A 16,157-nucleotide genomic window follows, 5' to 3' on the forward strand; every position below is an offset into this window, starting at 1 on the left:
CGTCTACATGGGAAAGTTGCAGCAGTTTAATTTATATTGGTTTTAAACCCATTTAGTTAAACCAGTGTAAATCCCTGTGTGGATGCTCTTATTCCAGTTTATTTTGACTCGACTTAAATATGTTCCCAATCAATTTAAAATAATCTGAAATAACCCATTTTAAATCAAATTAAGAAGGTCTACGCAGGTTTTCACTGGTTTAACTAAATGGGTTTAAACACTGATTTAATGTCTCTGCTTTGGAAGCGAATTAAGCTAAATCAAATTAAGATCACTTTAATTCTGAAGGAGAGTGTCTATGCAATGGTTTGATATAGTTTAACTAATCCACTTTCAATTTCAATAGTTAATTTGGATGAATTTTCTTGAGTGTCCCCATGTAGACAAGCCCAAAATTAAGATGGTGCAACTTTCCTCAACTCATGTAGGCCTTGTCGATATGGGAGAGTCAAAGCTGCTGTAATCCATCCTTTCTTCTGGCCAGCTCATCACACCTATTCAGCTGCTCTGAGACTCCTATAGGCTCATACCTGCTAACTGATATGTAATTTATGCCCCACCTATATATCGCCCTGAGTCCAGCCCACAGAGTCTAATGCAGTCTGAGCCTGTGTAATGTACACATCCAGGGCCAGCAGAGAGAGGCATAGCACGAAAAGTAACTAAGAACAAGTCGACACTACAATGCTACATCAGCATAGCTGCACTGATGCTGCTGTGCTGCTATAGCATGTCTGGTGAAGACGCGCTATGCCGACAGGAGAGCACACTCTCTGGTCAGCATAATTACTCTACCTCCGTGGGAGGCAGAAGTTACGTTGGCAGGAGAGCATCTCCCAGCAACACAGCACTGGTGTGGACAGCGCTTAGGTCACTGTAACTTGCATCACTCATGGGGGTGTCTTTTTCCAACCCCTGAGTGATGTAAGTTACATCGACTTAAGCAGCAGTGTAGACCTACCCTAAGAGAAGGTGTCAGTAGATTACATTACAGTAAGATAACTTCCACCCTACTTTAACTTACAGCTTCTTCTAGCTCCTTAACAGAGTCCCTCATACACCTGGGCAGTGGGTATAAGTAGGTCTAAGATAAGGGCACTTAACAGTGTGAGTTAAGATAGTAGAAGGAGGGTGGATGTGGTCTAAACTTGGCCTTCAGTCTGTAAATTACAACATTTTAGACTCCTCTGCATTCACGGGGTCAGATTCCAAAGTGATCTGCAAGAAAAGATATAAGGTAGAAACTGTAGGGTGTGAGTCTTAGCAGAAGTAATTTACAAAAGAACCAGGAGAAGGTGTAAATTATACCAGTTTAGAATCTATGAGTCTCCTCTGAATTTGGCCCCCATTGTCACAGCTGGGATTAGAATTCCTGGCTCAACCCCCTGCTGCCTGCCTTGCATATAGTACCCTTCAGAAATGCATTCCCTAATGCTCTGCAGAGATTAGCAGAGGGAAAAGTGAGGATGACGGTGGATGAGAGGGAAAAGAGGTTGGCAGTCAGTGAGGAGCAAAGATGGAGGGAGTTTTCCGCAGAGGAGAAGACTCTCTCTCCTACAGCAGGGGTGAAGAGTTGTAAACAGGGACAGGAAATAGGCAAAGTAATGGAATATGTATTATTTTTGCCTTCAGATAACTAGCTGAATGAATTGCTTTTGGAATTAGGTATCTACATATACACATTTGCTTCTGGGCTGAGACTGTGCATATGAAATTTTGGCTGGCAGGGTAATTTGGGAGAAAAGAAGTCATTTTAGAAGGAATATGCCACCTCCACTAGAACTACAACACTGCCAGCCTGAGTCTCTAATGTATGCCAAGGCTGCTTGAGGACAATCTTTTCTCTCCCCCTCCGTATTTCCTGCTTGTTATGTGTTTCAGAGAGCGCTCTGTAGTGTTGGGTAATGTGTATAGTTTTGCTTGAGCAGTGGATACAGACCACACCATATGGCTCTCAGATAACACGATAATAATTCCGAATGCAGCTTAGCAGCCTGAAATAAAATTGGTTACTGAGCTCAATTACCATTTCATGCATATGCAACGAGGAGACATGTTCTGCATGGCACAAAGGAAACTGTAGATTGAATGCTGTCCACCCACATGTTAATTGCATCACTTAACATTGTGTAGGCAGCCCTGATCCCCTCCCTTCTCGACTCCTCCTCTTCCCAAATATCCTGCCTCAGCTGCACAAGTAAAGCAGGTATGGGCAGCCTTCTGGGAGCTGGCCTCTGCTAGTATTGACAATGTCGACCAAGAAAAGAGCAATGAATGGCAGATGAAATGGAGCAGAGTGGCATAAAAGCAGCTCCCAGTGATGGGATTGATTGAGTGTAGATGGCAGGGTGATGGGGAAGTGCTGAATGGCCAAATCAGATCTGAGTCCACAGGACTCCCAAATAAAGAATGTCACATCACCCCATCTGGGCTTTGGATAACTACACATTGTCACAACTGGAGTTTTGGTGGCCTTCAAGCAGCCAGTCTTTGCAGTGGCTGGTGGTTCTCTTTAATAGTCTCTGGCTGTTTCTTTTGCACCTGGTGTCATATTGGAGCATGTGTATGTGTGGTACACCAAATATTGCCCAGATGGCTGGATTGATACTTAGCTCTTAAAAGATGTTCCACTTCTTTAGCACCTTTCACCAAGTGATCCAAAAACATATTTCACACTTCAGTTAATCCTCACAACGGCCTCTGCAATAGTGTCATAGGAATGTTTTGCAATAACCCTTTACTAGGTGGAGCAACTGAGGCACAGAGAAGTGGCCCAGTGGCAGACAAGGAATCTGAGAATCCTGGCAGGAGAGACCCCTTAAGTAAATTGTTTATGACCAGCATTCAGAGTGCAGACTTGTGCTGTGTCAAGCAGCACCTGAATTTAAGATGGCTACAACACCATGTTGTACTGCAAGAGGGGTACATCTAGGGCTTGAAATGTAGGTGCTCTAGATGATTTCATGAGCTTTCCATCATGCAAGATGGCAAAAATCTCACAAGCAGATTCTGCAAAAAAAAATTTGCAAGCAATTTTTCAAATAAAATCCACACCTTTGCTTTGCTAATACTTGTGAGGCTTTCCAGGAACAGTTGTGCATGGGGAAAGGGAAAGTTTTATGAATAATTGTATGACTAGATCTTTGCATGAGTATTCACATCATTCACTAGCACCTTGAAAGTTCCTTGCGGGACTGGGAGTCAGCCACTGAGGAAGCACAACGTCATGTGACTTAGATGACCAAACACAGAGCAAATAGGATGTTATGAATAGCAATATTCACAGAGTGCAGCGGGTCAGGTGCCACCCACAGGCTAAAATGTATTTGCATAAATCATGCCTTGGCTAATTTTGAATAACAAACACATTCATAAAAATCAACATCTACCCTTAGAGCATTCACCAAAGGACAAAGGGGATAAACTCAGCCAGTAAATTCTTCCCTGCAGACTGTTCACCCAGCTTTGCTCACAATATCAGCTGCAATTAGATGCAAAGCTGGAATTCCCAGGAAGGCTCTGCACTCACAAACTGAATTCTTCCCATGCCATCAGAGTGCGTTTAGGGCATAAATGAGTTTCACTCATCCCTGTTTGTCATGATGTTTGCTGGAATGGCAAATGGAATGGTTATATTTCCAAAATTATTTCATAAAGATCCATTGTTGGCTGTAGCTCAGCCCCCAACTTGGAGAATCAGTGGACTGCTTTTCATCTGGCCCCTACCCTTTGACGCGTCTGTCTCAAGTAACTCTCCCAAGTTAAAACTCCACCGGAGCTGGCATAGCATTGCACTGCTTCCAGGTACAGACCCCAGGAGGACCCCCTCCTCACAAAAGGAGGCCAGATTTTCAGAAAAGCTCAACATTTTTCTCTCTGCACTCTTTTAAAAATCTGTCAGTGTCACAACAGGAGCTGCAGGGCACTGGCCACTTCTGAAAATCTGGCTCCAATTTTGAATACTTAGAAAATCTGGCCCTGAACTCTTTGTAAAACCTTGCCACCCATGCAGCTTGAGCCCCGGTGTAAATGCTGAACCCTAGCCTAAACCTGATCCGGATCAGCAGCCTCCTCCGCCCATCTCTCACTGAGACCAGGTTCTCAGGAGCCAGCACGCATGATGAATCTACCATCCCTTGGTATTGCTGTTCTGCCATGATCTCATTCTCATGCGAGGGGCACATTCAACACCAATGACATTCATCGCTGGTCAGTTGACAGCAGAAGGACAACATTTCAAAGTGGGGAAGATGAAGCAGAGTGTCTAGCACTCCGCTCCCCTTCCCATGTTGAGAGGACACATTTTTCATTGGCTATTTTAATAGCCAATTTTCGGAAGCTGGTTCTAAACCAGTGGCCAGGGCAGCAGGGGGAGGACATAATGCAGTCATGAAAACTTGCACTGAGATAAATCAAGAGAGGGAGAGAGAGAGGTGGCAGAGTCACACTATTCATCATCGTCCAGGAGGGAGGAGAGACAGACACTGCCTGAGTGCATTAAGGATTTTACTAGAGTGGAGGAGATCAGGAAGGAACAGGACAGTAGTGACCAAAAACCATTGCAATCTCATGGCTAGTGTGAAATGAGTTTGGTGGTCTCAGCTCAGTTCCTAGCAGACATGAGTCCCCATCTCAGACAGGCATATTCCCGGCTGGTACTAAGCTTGACTGGGCCATGGGCTCCAGAGGTCTACAGGAATACTGATGGGGGAAGTATGTCCCCTCCTTGTTCCAGGAAGAGCTGGCATTTAATCTCCAGGGCTAGCAAACCCTTTCACGTGCACTGTTTGCTGCAGTGGAATGGAAATGTAGACTAGACCCAAAGCACCTCACAGGTGTGAACGGCCAGCCTGGCTCCCGCTGGCTGGGCCCGAGGGACATTCTCTTTTGGCTCACCTGCTAGAATAGCTGCCTGTGAGCAATGAGGTTTTGGGTTCCTATCCCACTGGAGGGACCATGTGGCTAGGATAACACACACCAGTGAGTTGAAGCACTACACTGGTGAAGATGACGTATCTCCCTTATTTCACTACTGTGAGGCAGCAATCTGAATAAACTGCCTTTCTAGCAGACTTTCCAGTTCCCAAGAACTCAAGAGGTCCCTCTGTGGGAAGCTGCTCAGTCACCCTGGCTGATAAAATTCAGGAGGACAGATAGTCTTGTCACTAAGGCACTGGTCTGGCACTCGGAGCAGAGCTGGACACAGAACAGAAATTCCCTTTCTAAACGTTTCACCCAGAGAATGTCAACCAGGGATGTGTCACCAATGTTGGAACTTTTTCCCCTTTTGTTCTCAAAATCAGAATTTCAGCAGAATTAACCTGATTGTGTGATGCCTTTTGAATTTGACAGAACTGCATTTTCCGATGGAAAACTCTTCCATCAAAGCTTTTTCCAAGAGCTGGACTGACTTCCTGGTTCTGCCACAGACTATTTGTGTGACCCTTGGCCAGTCCGTGCCTCAGTTTCCCAGCTCTAAAATGGGTATAATGTATCCCTGCTCCCACTCTTTGTCCGTCTTGTCCATTTAGAATGTAAGCGCTCCTGGGCTGTCTCTTACTAAGCGTATGTGTCAGAGGGCTTTCCCTTTACCCTCTTCCTGGTATTTGTTACTCAGACAGGACCAGAAGTCCAAAGTGCAAGCAATGCAATGTTTATTGGGGTTAGTTCCAAGCTAGCATAGCCATAGCTCCTGTCTCCCAGTGTTCTGTTCCCAGCTCTGACGCCACAGAGTGTTTACCTCCTGTCTCTCTTTCCAGCTCTGACACCATAGAGCCTCCATTTCCTATTCCCCATTCTCATTCCCTATTCCCCCCTCCTCCTTCTTAGCAGGCCCAAATATACCTGCAATGCATGCCTACAGCCTCACCCTTTTGTACCTCATGGGAGGGATAAGGAGTGAGCTTGTGCTGTGGTCAGAGACAGGCATTTCTTTGGTCTTTTAATATTTTATACCTTCTCCTCAATCCCCCCTTGCCGCTCTGACTGGTTGCTTGACCTTTTCTTGAGATAGGGGTTGAGGCAATCTTCCTGAGTAACACTTTAACCACTCTTATCTGTTCCCATTGTACTAACAAATCTATCTGACTAGGCAGCAACATACAGTCTTTGTCCTTTGTTTACACATATTAGTATAAGATATAAGAATAGCAAAAAGTCAAACCCAAAATTCTCTCTCAGGCTGACAAATGAATCAATATACTAATAGTATGCACAATGCCTATACTACTGTACCCACATATTCTGTCTCCATGGCATCTGAACTGGTGCTGGTAGGTGCTAGATGTAATAAATAACAGTAACATGGGCAACCCGCCCATCTTCCCCTGCTCACTCCAGCTGGATGCCTTCTTCATCTTCTGTTTCCCAGGAGTTCTGGGTGTGAATGGAACTCAGTGGCCCCAAGACCCTGCCCTCTGAGCTTTGGGAGCAAAGCACTGTGTCTGTTCCAAGCTAGATAATTCCTCATAATAGGACATGCTCTCTTGTCTCTTTTGGCAGGAATATACCATTGATATCTTCTTTGCTCAGACCTGGTATGATCGGCGCCTTCGCTTTAACAGTACCCTCAAAGCCCTGACTCTGAACACTAACATGGTGAGCCGCATCTGGATCCCAGACACCTTTTTCAGGAACTCCAAGCGGGCTGATTCACACTGGATAACCACACCCAACCAGCTGCTCAGGATCTGGAATGATGGCAAGGTGCTCTACACGCTCCGGTACGTCTCGGGCATCAGCCGCAAACTCAAAGCAACTAAATAACCCCTGCAGCTTTGTGTTGCTATGCAGGAGCACAGAGATGATGATGCAGTCGGGTCACAGTGCAAGAGGTTCCTACGTGCTGTGCTACCATATAGCAAGATGATGCACTGGTATCTCAGTGCTGGGTGTCACTGGAGGCTGTGCTGTGATCTAGCAGAGGGGATGCAGTGATATCTCATGCTGGGTGTCACTGGGGGCTGTGCTGTGATCTAGCAGAGGGGATACAGTGCTATCTCGTGCTGGGTGTCACTGGGGGCTGTGCTGTGATCTAGCAGAGGGGATGCAGTGATATCTCATGCTGGGTGTCACTGCAGGCTGTGCTGTGATCTAGCACAGGGGATGCAGTGATATCTCAGTGCTGGGTGTCACTGGGGGCTGTGCTGTGATCTAGCAGAGGGGATGCAGCAGTGTCTCAGTGCTGGGTGTCACTGGGTGCTGTGATCTAGCAGAGGGGATGCAGCAGTGTCTCAGTGCTGGGTGTCACTGGGCGCTGTGCTGTGATCTAGCAGAGGGGATGCAGCAGTGTCTCAGTGCTGGGTGTCACTGGGGGCTGTGCTGTGATCTAGCAGAAAGGATGCAGCGGTGTCTCAGTGCTGGGTGTCACTAGGTGTTGTGATCTAGCAGAGGGGATGCAGCAGTGTCTCAGTGCTGAGTGTCACTGGGGGCTGTGCTGTGATCTAGCAGAGGGGATGCAGCGGTGTCTCAGTGCTGGGTGTCACTAGGTGCTGTGATCTAGCAGAGGGGATGCAGCAGTGTCTCAGTGCTGGGTGTCACTGGGGGCTGTGCTGTGATCTAGCAGAGGGGATGCAGCGGTATCTCAGTGCTGGGTGTCACTAGGTGCTGTGATCTAGCAGAGGGGATGCAGCAGTGTCTCAGTGCTGAGTGTCACTGGGGGCTGTGCTGTGATCTAGCAGAGGGGATGCAGCGGTGTCTCAGTGCTGGGTGTCACTAGGTGCTGTGATCTAGCAGAGGGGATGCAGCAGTGTCTCAGTGCTGGGTGTCACTGGGGGCTGTGCTGTGATCTAGCAGAGGGGATGCAGCGGTATCTCAGTGCTGGGTGTCACTAGGTGCTGTGATCTAGCAGAGGGGATGCAGCAGTGTCTCAGTGCTGAGTGTCACTGGGGGCTGTGCTGTGATCTAGCAGAGGGGATGCAGTGGTATCTCAGTGCTGGGTGTCATTAGGTGCTGTGATCTAGCAGAGGGGATGCAGTAGTGTCTCAGTACTGGGTGTCACTGGGGGCTGTGCTGTGATCTAGCAGAGGGGATGCAGCGGTGTCTCAGTGCTGGGTGTCACTAGATGCTGTGATCTAGCAGAGGGGATGCAGCGGTGTCTCAGTGCTGGGTGTCACTGGTGCTGTGATCTAGCAGAGGGGATGCAGCAGTGTCTCAGTGCTGGGTGTCACTGGGGGCTGTGATCTAGCAGAGGGGATGCAGCAGTGTCTCAGTGCTGGGTGTCACTGGGGGCTGTGCTGTGATCTAGCAGAGGGGATGCAGCGGTGTCTCAGTGCTGGGTGTCACTGGTGCTGTGATCTAGCAGAGGGGATGCAGCAGTGTCTCAGTGCTGAGTGTCACTGGGGGCTGTGCTGGGATCTAGCAGAGGGGATGCAGCAGTGTCTCAGTGCTGGGTGTCACTGGGGGCTGTGATCTAGCAGAGGGGATGCAGCAGTGTCTCAGTGCTGGGTGTCACTGGGGGCTGTCCTGTGATCTAGCAGAGGGGATGCAGCGGTGTCTCAGTGCTGGGTGTCACTGGTGCTGTGATCTAGCAGAGGGGATGCAGCAGTGTCTCAGTGCTGGGTGTCACTGGGGGCTGTGCTGGGATCTAGCAGAGGGGATGCAGCAGTGTCTCAGTGCTGGGTGTCACTGGTGCTGTGATCTAGTAGAGGGGATGCAGCAGTGTCTCAGTGCTGGGTGTCACTGGGGGCTGTGCTGTGATCTAGCAGAGGGGATGCAGCAGTGTCTCAGTACTGGGTGTCACTGGAGGCTGGGCTGTGATCTAGCAGAGGGGATGCAGCAGTGTCTCAGTGCTGGGTGTCACTGGGGGCTGTGCTGTGATCTAGCAGAGGGGATGCAGCGGTATCTCAGTGCTGGGTGTCACTAGGTGCTGTGATCTAGCAGAGGGGATGCAGCAGTGTCTCAGTGCTGGGTGTCACTGGGGGCTGTGCTGTGATCTAGCAGAGGGGATGCAGCAGTGTATCAGTGCTGGGTGTCACTGGTGCTGTGATCTAGCAGAGGGGATGCAGCAGTTTCTCAGTGCTGGGTGTCACTGGAGGCTGGGCTGTGATCTAGCAGAGGGTATGCAGCGGTATCTCAGTGCTGGGTGTCACTAGGTGCTGTGATCTAGCAGAGGGGATGCAGCAGTGTCTCAGTGCTGGGTGTCACTGGGGGCTGTGCTGGGATCTAGCAGAGGGGATGCAGCAGTGTCTCAGTGCTGGGTGTCACTGGGGGCTGTGCTGTGATCTAGCAGAGGGGATGCAGCGGTGTCTCAGTGCTGGGTGTCACTAGGTGCTGTGATCTAGCAGAGGGGATGCAGTAGTGTCTCAGTACTGGGTGTCACTGGTGCTGTGATCTAGCAGAGGGGATGCAGCAGTGTCTCAGTACTGGGTGTCACTGGGGGCTGTGCTGTGATCTAGCAGAGGGGATGCAGCAGTGTCTCAGTGCTGGGTGTCACTGGGGGCTGTGATCTAGCAGAGGGGATGCAGCAGTGTCTCAGTGCTGGGTGTCACTGGGGGCTGTGCTGTGATCTAGCAGAGGGGATGCAGCGGTGTCTCAGTGCTGGGTGTCACTGGTGCTGTGATCTAGCAGAGGGGATGCAGCAGTGTCTCAGTGCTGGGTGTCACTGGTGCTGTGATCTAGCAGAGGGGATGCAGCAGTGTCTCAGTACTGGGTGTCACTGGGGGCTGTGCTGTGATCTAGCAGAGGGGATGCAGCAGTGTCTCAGTGCTGGGTGTCACTGGGGGCTGTGATCTAGCAGAGGGGATGCAGCAGTGTCTCAGTGCTGGGTGTCACTGGGGGCTGTGCTGTGATCTAGCAGAGGGGATGCAGCGGTGTCTCAGTGCTGGGTGTCACTGGTGCTGTGATCTAGCAGAGGGGATGCAGCAGTGTCTCAGTGCTGGGTGTCACTGGTGCTGTGATCTAGCAGAGGGGATGCAGCAGTGTCTCAGTACTGGGTGTCACTGGGGGCTGTGCTGTGATCTAGCAGAGGGGATGCAGCGGTGTCTCAGTACTGGGTGTCACTAGGGGCTGTGCTGTGATCTAGCAGAGGGGATGCAGCGGTGTCTCAGTGCTGGGTGTCACTGGTGCTGTGATCTAGCAGAGGGGATGCAGCAGTGTCTCAGTGCTGGGTGTCACTGGTGCTGTGATCTAGCAGAGGGGATGCAGCAGTGTCTCAGTACTGGGTGTCACTGGGGGCTGTGCTGTGATCTAGCAGAGGGGATGCAGCGGTGTCTCAGTACTGGGTGTCACTAGGGGCTGTGCTGTGATCTAGCAGAGGGGATGCAGCGGTGTCTCAGTGCTGGGTGTCACTGGTGCTGTGATCTAGCAGAGGGGATGCAGCAGTGTCTCAGTGCTGGGTGTCACTGGAGGCTGGGCTGTGATCTAGCAGAGGGGATGCAGTGATATCTGAGTGCTGCGTGTCACTGGGGGCTGTGCTGTCATCCAGGGCCGCCAGGGGGGAACACAAGTGGGGCAATTTGCCGCATGCCCCTGGCTCCGCAGGAACCCCCATAAGCATGGCAGAGGCTCCCTCCCCGGCCCCACCCGGCCCCGTCTCCCGGAGCCTCAGCCCAGCCAGCAGTGTCCCGAACAGCTCCAGCGGGGCGCCTGAGCCCCGCCCCGCTCAGAGCCGCGTGGCCAGGGGGCGGGGCTGCGAGCTCCAGGCTAAGCGGAGGGAGCTGAGCTCAGCGTGGAGCTCCCAGCCCCGCCCCCTGACCACTCGGCTCTGAGCTGGGCGGGGCTCAGGGGCCCGCCGGAGACACGCTGCCTGTGTCGAGCGAAGCTCATGGTTGCGGTGAGGATCCGGGTGAGGGGTTGGCTAGGAGACAGGGAGTCCTGGGGACAGGGAGGGGGCAGAGGTTGGGGGGGGGCGGTCAGGGGGTGGGATCGTGAGCGTTCCGGGGGTCTGTCAGGACTCAGCAGGGGGGTGATAGGGGTTGGGGCAGTCAGGGGATAGGGAGCAGGGGTGGGGTCCTGGGGTGCTGGTGAGGGGACTAGGAGCAGGATGGGTCAGGGATTCTGAAGGGGGTGGGCAGTCGGGGGGCAGGAAGTGGGTGGCGGTCGGATAGGGGGCAGGGCCAGGCTGTTTGGGAGGCACAGCCTTCCCCACCCTAAAACTCATTCAGCAGTAAGGGCTTGCAGAAGAGCCAAGCTGTTAGCTTTTCCGTTAGGGCTACCATCCCTTTCACTTCTCAAATGCCAAATTATAGTCTGTATTTAATTTCAGTGCCATAGGGAGATTCATGTCAGGGGAGGGTAGCTTCATTTAAAATTAGTCCTTGGGGGAGGGATCACATGAGAAGAGCAATATCCTACACCACCCACCTCCTTCCCAACCCTACCAAGGAAGACCCCCCCCATACTTCCTGAGGCTCCAGAGGGGTTAATTCAGTGGTTCTCAAACTTTTGTCCTGGTGACCCCTTTCACAAAGCAAACCTGTGAGTGTGAACCTCCCTTATAAATTAAAAACACTTTTTAATATATTTAACATTATTATAAATGCTGGAGGCAAAGCCGGGTTTAAGGAGCAGGCTGACAGCTCGCGGCCCCCAGTAATAGCCTCGTGACCCCTTGAGGGGTCCCGACCCCCAGTTTGAGAACCCCTGGGGTAATTTAATTTTAACACCCTATGTCCATTCACATGCATGTGCTATTTTCAGCATTTCAGTTTTCACAACATAGGCTCATCCCAGATTTGGAACAAGCTCAAATGCTCAGTTCGTGGTGTATGTACATAAGCTATACTAAAGACAAACCAACAGTAACCGTCTCCAGTTTGTGAGATACCCCATGGAGCCAGTCTCTAGGAAACGGATAAATGCATGGAGGTTAAGTCCATTAATGGCTATTAGCCAGGGTGGGTAGGAAATGGTGTCCCTAGCCTCTGTTTGTCAGAGGGTGGAGATGGATGGCAGGAGAGAGATCACTTGATCATTACCTTTTAGGTTTACTCCCTCTAGGGCACTTGGCATTGGCCATTGTCAGTAGACAGGATACTGGGCTGGATGAACCTTTGGTTTTGACCCAGTATGGCTGTTCTTATATTCTAACCTAAATGAACCCAAAGTTATGGAGACAGATATGAGTCAAGAAAGCCAGCAGAGTATCAGAAACCTGGAAGAATCTCTGACTGGATGGGCTCAGGCATTTGGTCACAAGCTGAGGTGGTTCAAAGAGTTTTGCATTTTTTTTTAAGCAGAATTTTTTTTATTGTTTCTTTAAACAATCAAACACAGCAAGCAGCAGATATTTGGCCACACACTTCTGAAACCCCAAACCATATTCAGGTTATGGCAGACTAATTTCAGCTTTTCAATTAAAAAAACCACAACAAATTTTAGGGAAAGCAGATGTCTGTGATTTTTTTTCTGCTTTTTAAAAACCCCTAGTTTTCGATCCAGAAACAGTTTTGACAGCACATATTTGTCCAACCCTTTTAATGAGCCTTAGTGCCTTTTAGCACTAGCTGATGCTAAGAACCAGTGATACCTTGTAAAGAAGTTTTCTCAAAACTGGATTTGTGCCGAGATGCAGAAGGTTTATTTTTCCCAGGGCCGCCCATGGGGGAGGAGCAAGTGGGACAATTTGCGCTGGGCCCTGCATGGGCCCCCACGAGAATATAGTATTGTAATTTTTTTTTATGGAAGGGGCCCCCGAAATTGCTTTGCCCCAGGCCCCCTGTATCCTCTGGGCAGCCCTGCTGTGATCTAGCAGGGAGGTTGCAATGATATCTTGTTCTGGGTGTCACTAGGGGCTGGGCTATGATCTAGCAGAGGGGATGCAGTGATATCTCAATGCTGGGGGTTCCTGGTGCTAGTGAAGGTTACACAGTTAGACAAAAATATCAAAAAGTGTTACCATCCCAAATCAGGATGAAAATTCAAAATCATGGACATTTTTGTGAACCAAAAATCCATGGGAAAAAAAAATCACTTTGACTCTTTTGAAATGTTTTATTTCAAATTTTGACCATTTTTATCCTAATTAGCTTAAATTTCTAAATGAAGAGGCATTTCAAACTGGAATGTTTTGTTTCAAAAATGTCAAAATGAAACATTTCAACAATTTCTTTTAAAAAATCCAAAATATTTTTGAGTAAAAAATGTAGTGAACCTGACCCTTTCCTATGAACCATTTCTGTTTTGGCAACTCAGCATTTTTGACAACTGTTTTGCCAGAAAATTCCCATGTGGGTTTATTACACAGCTGTGTCTGAAGTCAGAATAAGCTGCATTGAGGCTGAGTCTTTTGTCTCACTTCCAGGCTGACCATAGAGGCGGAATGTCTACTCCAGCTGCAGAATTTTCCAATGGACACGCACTCCTGCCCGCTGGTTTTCTCCAGTTGTGAGTATCAGTGCCTTAGATACGGTTTAAGGAAGAAACACAACAGGCCCAAACCCTTTACCAGGGAGAACAGACTCTATTAGGTGGGTGTTAATTCAGACCCCATGTTCCTGTATTGCTGGTCTTCTCCCAGACAGCACCAGCAACAGACCTCAGCCATGTCCTGGGGCATCCTCCTGCTCCTGGGACAAGATTCTGTGCTCCATTAAGTTTCTGCTCAGTGCAATAGAGGGGGACTGGGGAAACGGGGATAAGGCTTATGCTCCCTGATTATCTGTCCAGCCTTGGAGAAGGCTAGAGTAGTCTGGAGGCCATTTTAACTTACACCAGTTAGCAGTGTTCCCCATGGGATCATCTACCAATTGAAGGTAGTTGGAGCACAGTGCACTTCAGCTAGGAGCTGTGGGAAGGATGGTGTAGGGGCATCTGTGATGACCCAGTGGGGATTCCCCCAAGCCAAGGGTGATAAGATATATCCCATGCCCTTTGGCCACCAGAGTGGCACAAGGGGACATAGCTGGGCCGAGATCCTGGAGCTCATTCTCCGTGAGTCTCAGAGCCTGGGTCTACATACTTGGGGTTGCTGGGCTCATGTGACAGCATTAAAAATAGCCATGTAGCTATTCTAGCTCAGGCTGGAGCTTGGGCTGTGACACTCATCCCTTCCCTGGGCTTCAGCTGGAGCAGGAACGTCTGCACACCTACCTACAGCATTGTAGCGCAAGCCCGAGTCTTGTGTCCCAAGCTTTGAGGCTAGCCACTACAGGGTTTTTTTTCCTGTATAGATGTACCCGATGGGTATGTCTACACTGACTCTAAGCCTGGCTCTGTAGGACCCAGGCTAGTGGATTCAGTGTTTCCAAGCCTGTGCCTGAGAATCCTCATTGCATTGTAAAACTGAGTTTATAATTGCTGGACCAGACCTCATAGCCGTGCTAACATACTGCACTATGCAGAGCTTCTGACGCAAATCTGTGGCTTGAGCTGCATCCACACTTGGCTTGGACCCAAGTCACAGCGGGACTTGGGTTCTGACCCATCCCCCTATCAGGGCCCAAGGACCTGGGTCCTGTGTGCTTTCTAACCCAAGTCAGACCGATTTGTGTGTGGACAGGAGCCCGGCTTGTGCTCAAACCTGAGTCAGAGCCCATGCTCGGCATGCAGTTTAAACATACCCCATGTTTGGAGCGGGCGTCGCTGGTGGTGCCTGCTATCTACTGGGCTCCATCAGTAACTTAGCTTGGAGCCTGTCATCCCATTTTATGTCTTCGCAAGAGATTTCCATCAGCATCAGGAGATTGCAAAGCAGCTCCCTCCCCACCTCCCTGCCCCATCTCCTTGCCACTGACGAGATTCAGACCGTGTGGCTGTGAGCTGCTTATGAGGAAAACAAAATGCGGAGGAGATACGGTCCCCTCATCCCCTCCCACCTCTTGCCCCTCCCTCATTCTTTGCTAATTAACAGTACATGCCATGCATGCTCGACAATTAATTAGAAACACCGTTTAGTTACTCTGTCAGGCACTTCTATCTCCCCTCCCCCAAGGAGCTATCATAGAGGCATCAAGATCCCTGCTTCAAAACAAGTTTGACATTTCATTTTACAAATAAAACCAAGTCTGCGAGAAGCAGCCACTGCTGCAAGGTGCAGCTGCTGGGGAGCCAGAGATATGCTCAGACTGGGAGGTGGGTGGAAAGGCAAGGAGAAGCATGAGAGCAGAGCTTTGGCCTGGTTGCAGCCATTGCTGTAGCTGCACCAATACTAGCCCTAGTGTAGGCAGGCAAAGCCGCTATTTGCACAGGGGTAAACACCATCAGTGCTAACAGCAGCTTCAGCTGCCTACGCTGGGATTGCAGCAGTACCAGTCACTGGCCATTGATAGCTGAAATTGGGACTCATCCAATATAGACATGGCCTTAGGGCAGTGGGTCCCAAAGTAGGGGCGCCGTTTGTTCAGGGAAAGCCTCTGGTGGACCAAGCCACTTTGTTTACATGCCACATCCACAGGTTCAGCTGATCGCAGCTCCCAATGGCCATGGCTTGCCGTTCTTGGCCAATGGGAGCTGCAGGAAGCAGCACGGGCTGAGGGACACTCTGGCTGCCGCTTCCCACAGGTCTCGTTGGGCTGGAGCAGTGAATGCGGCCACTGAGAGCTGCGATCGGCTGAACCTGCGGACGCGGCAGGTAAACAAACCAGCCCGGCCCATCCAGGCTTTCCTTGAACAAGCTGCGCCCCAAGTTTGGGAACCACTGCCTTAGGGTGTTTTGTTCACCAGCAAAATATGTCCATGTGGTGTGGCTCCAATGAAATTCTACCATTACCCGTTTCCCTGCTGGCTGCAGACACCCTGGAAGTAGCTCTGCATGGACAACTAAGCTTTCCTTTAAAAGCAACCTGATTTGATCAGGTGGAGTTTGAGCTTCCCCAGTCCTGCATGGGAAAGCCCATGCCATAGCACAGTGTTACTTCTGGGTCATTTCTCAACTCCTGGGGGAAGGCGGCTGCAAATGTCATCAATGAGGAGTGAGGTCACCGCTCTGCCCCCAGTATCGGTGTTTTGAGTCACCAATAACAAAGGGGCTGGCTATAGGGCTGGGTGATCTCCTTTGGATACAGGATGGAACCCAGGAGGCAGCCCTCTGGATAGATTTGTATCAGATGTAAGCAGAGGCACCCATCTCACGCTTTGGGGTCAGATCAGCCTTTGGTTCCAATTCAGCTCGCACTGAACCAGTAGCCTATAGGTCTTACGGTAAATACAACTCTTCTTCTGTACTGCTGCTCCAGCCTCTGAGGCGTATCATCTGTCAGGGGCTCTCCAGGGACTGTTTG

The 16,157-nt window shown here is 50.0% G+C and overlaps 1 protein-coding gene across 1 annotated transcript in view; it reads left to right on the forward strand.

The window, feature by feature from the left end:
* Window positions 1–16,157, forward strand: part of LOC115657893 (gamma-aminobutyric acid receptor subunit gamma-4) — a 96,847-nt gene that overhangs the window by 51,720 nt on the left and 28,970 nt on the right. Inside the window, exons 4-5 of the mRNA XM_030576226.1 lie at window positions 6,502–6,722; window positions 13,241–13,323. Of these exons, the coding sequence (XP_030432086.1) occupies window positions 6,502–6,722; window positions 13,241–13,323 (304 nt within the window). The remainder of the gene's footprint in view (window positions 1–6,501; window positions 6,723–13,240; window positions 13,324–16,157) is intronic.

Source organism: Gopherus evgoodei, chromosome 9, assembly GCF_007399415.2.
Source record: "Gopherus evgoodei ecotype Sinaloan lineage chromosome 9, rGopEvg1_v1.p, whole genome shotgun sequence".
NCBI lineage: Eukaryota > Metazoa > Chordata > Testudines > Testudinidae > Gopherus > Gopherus evgoodei.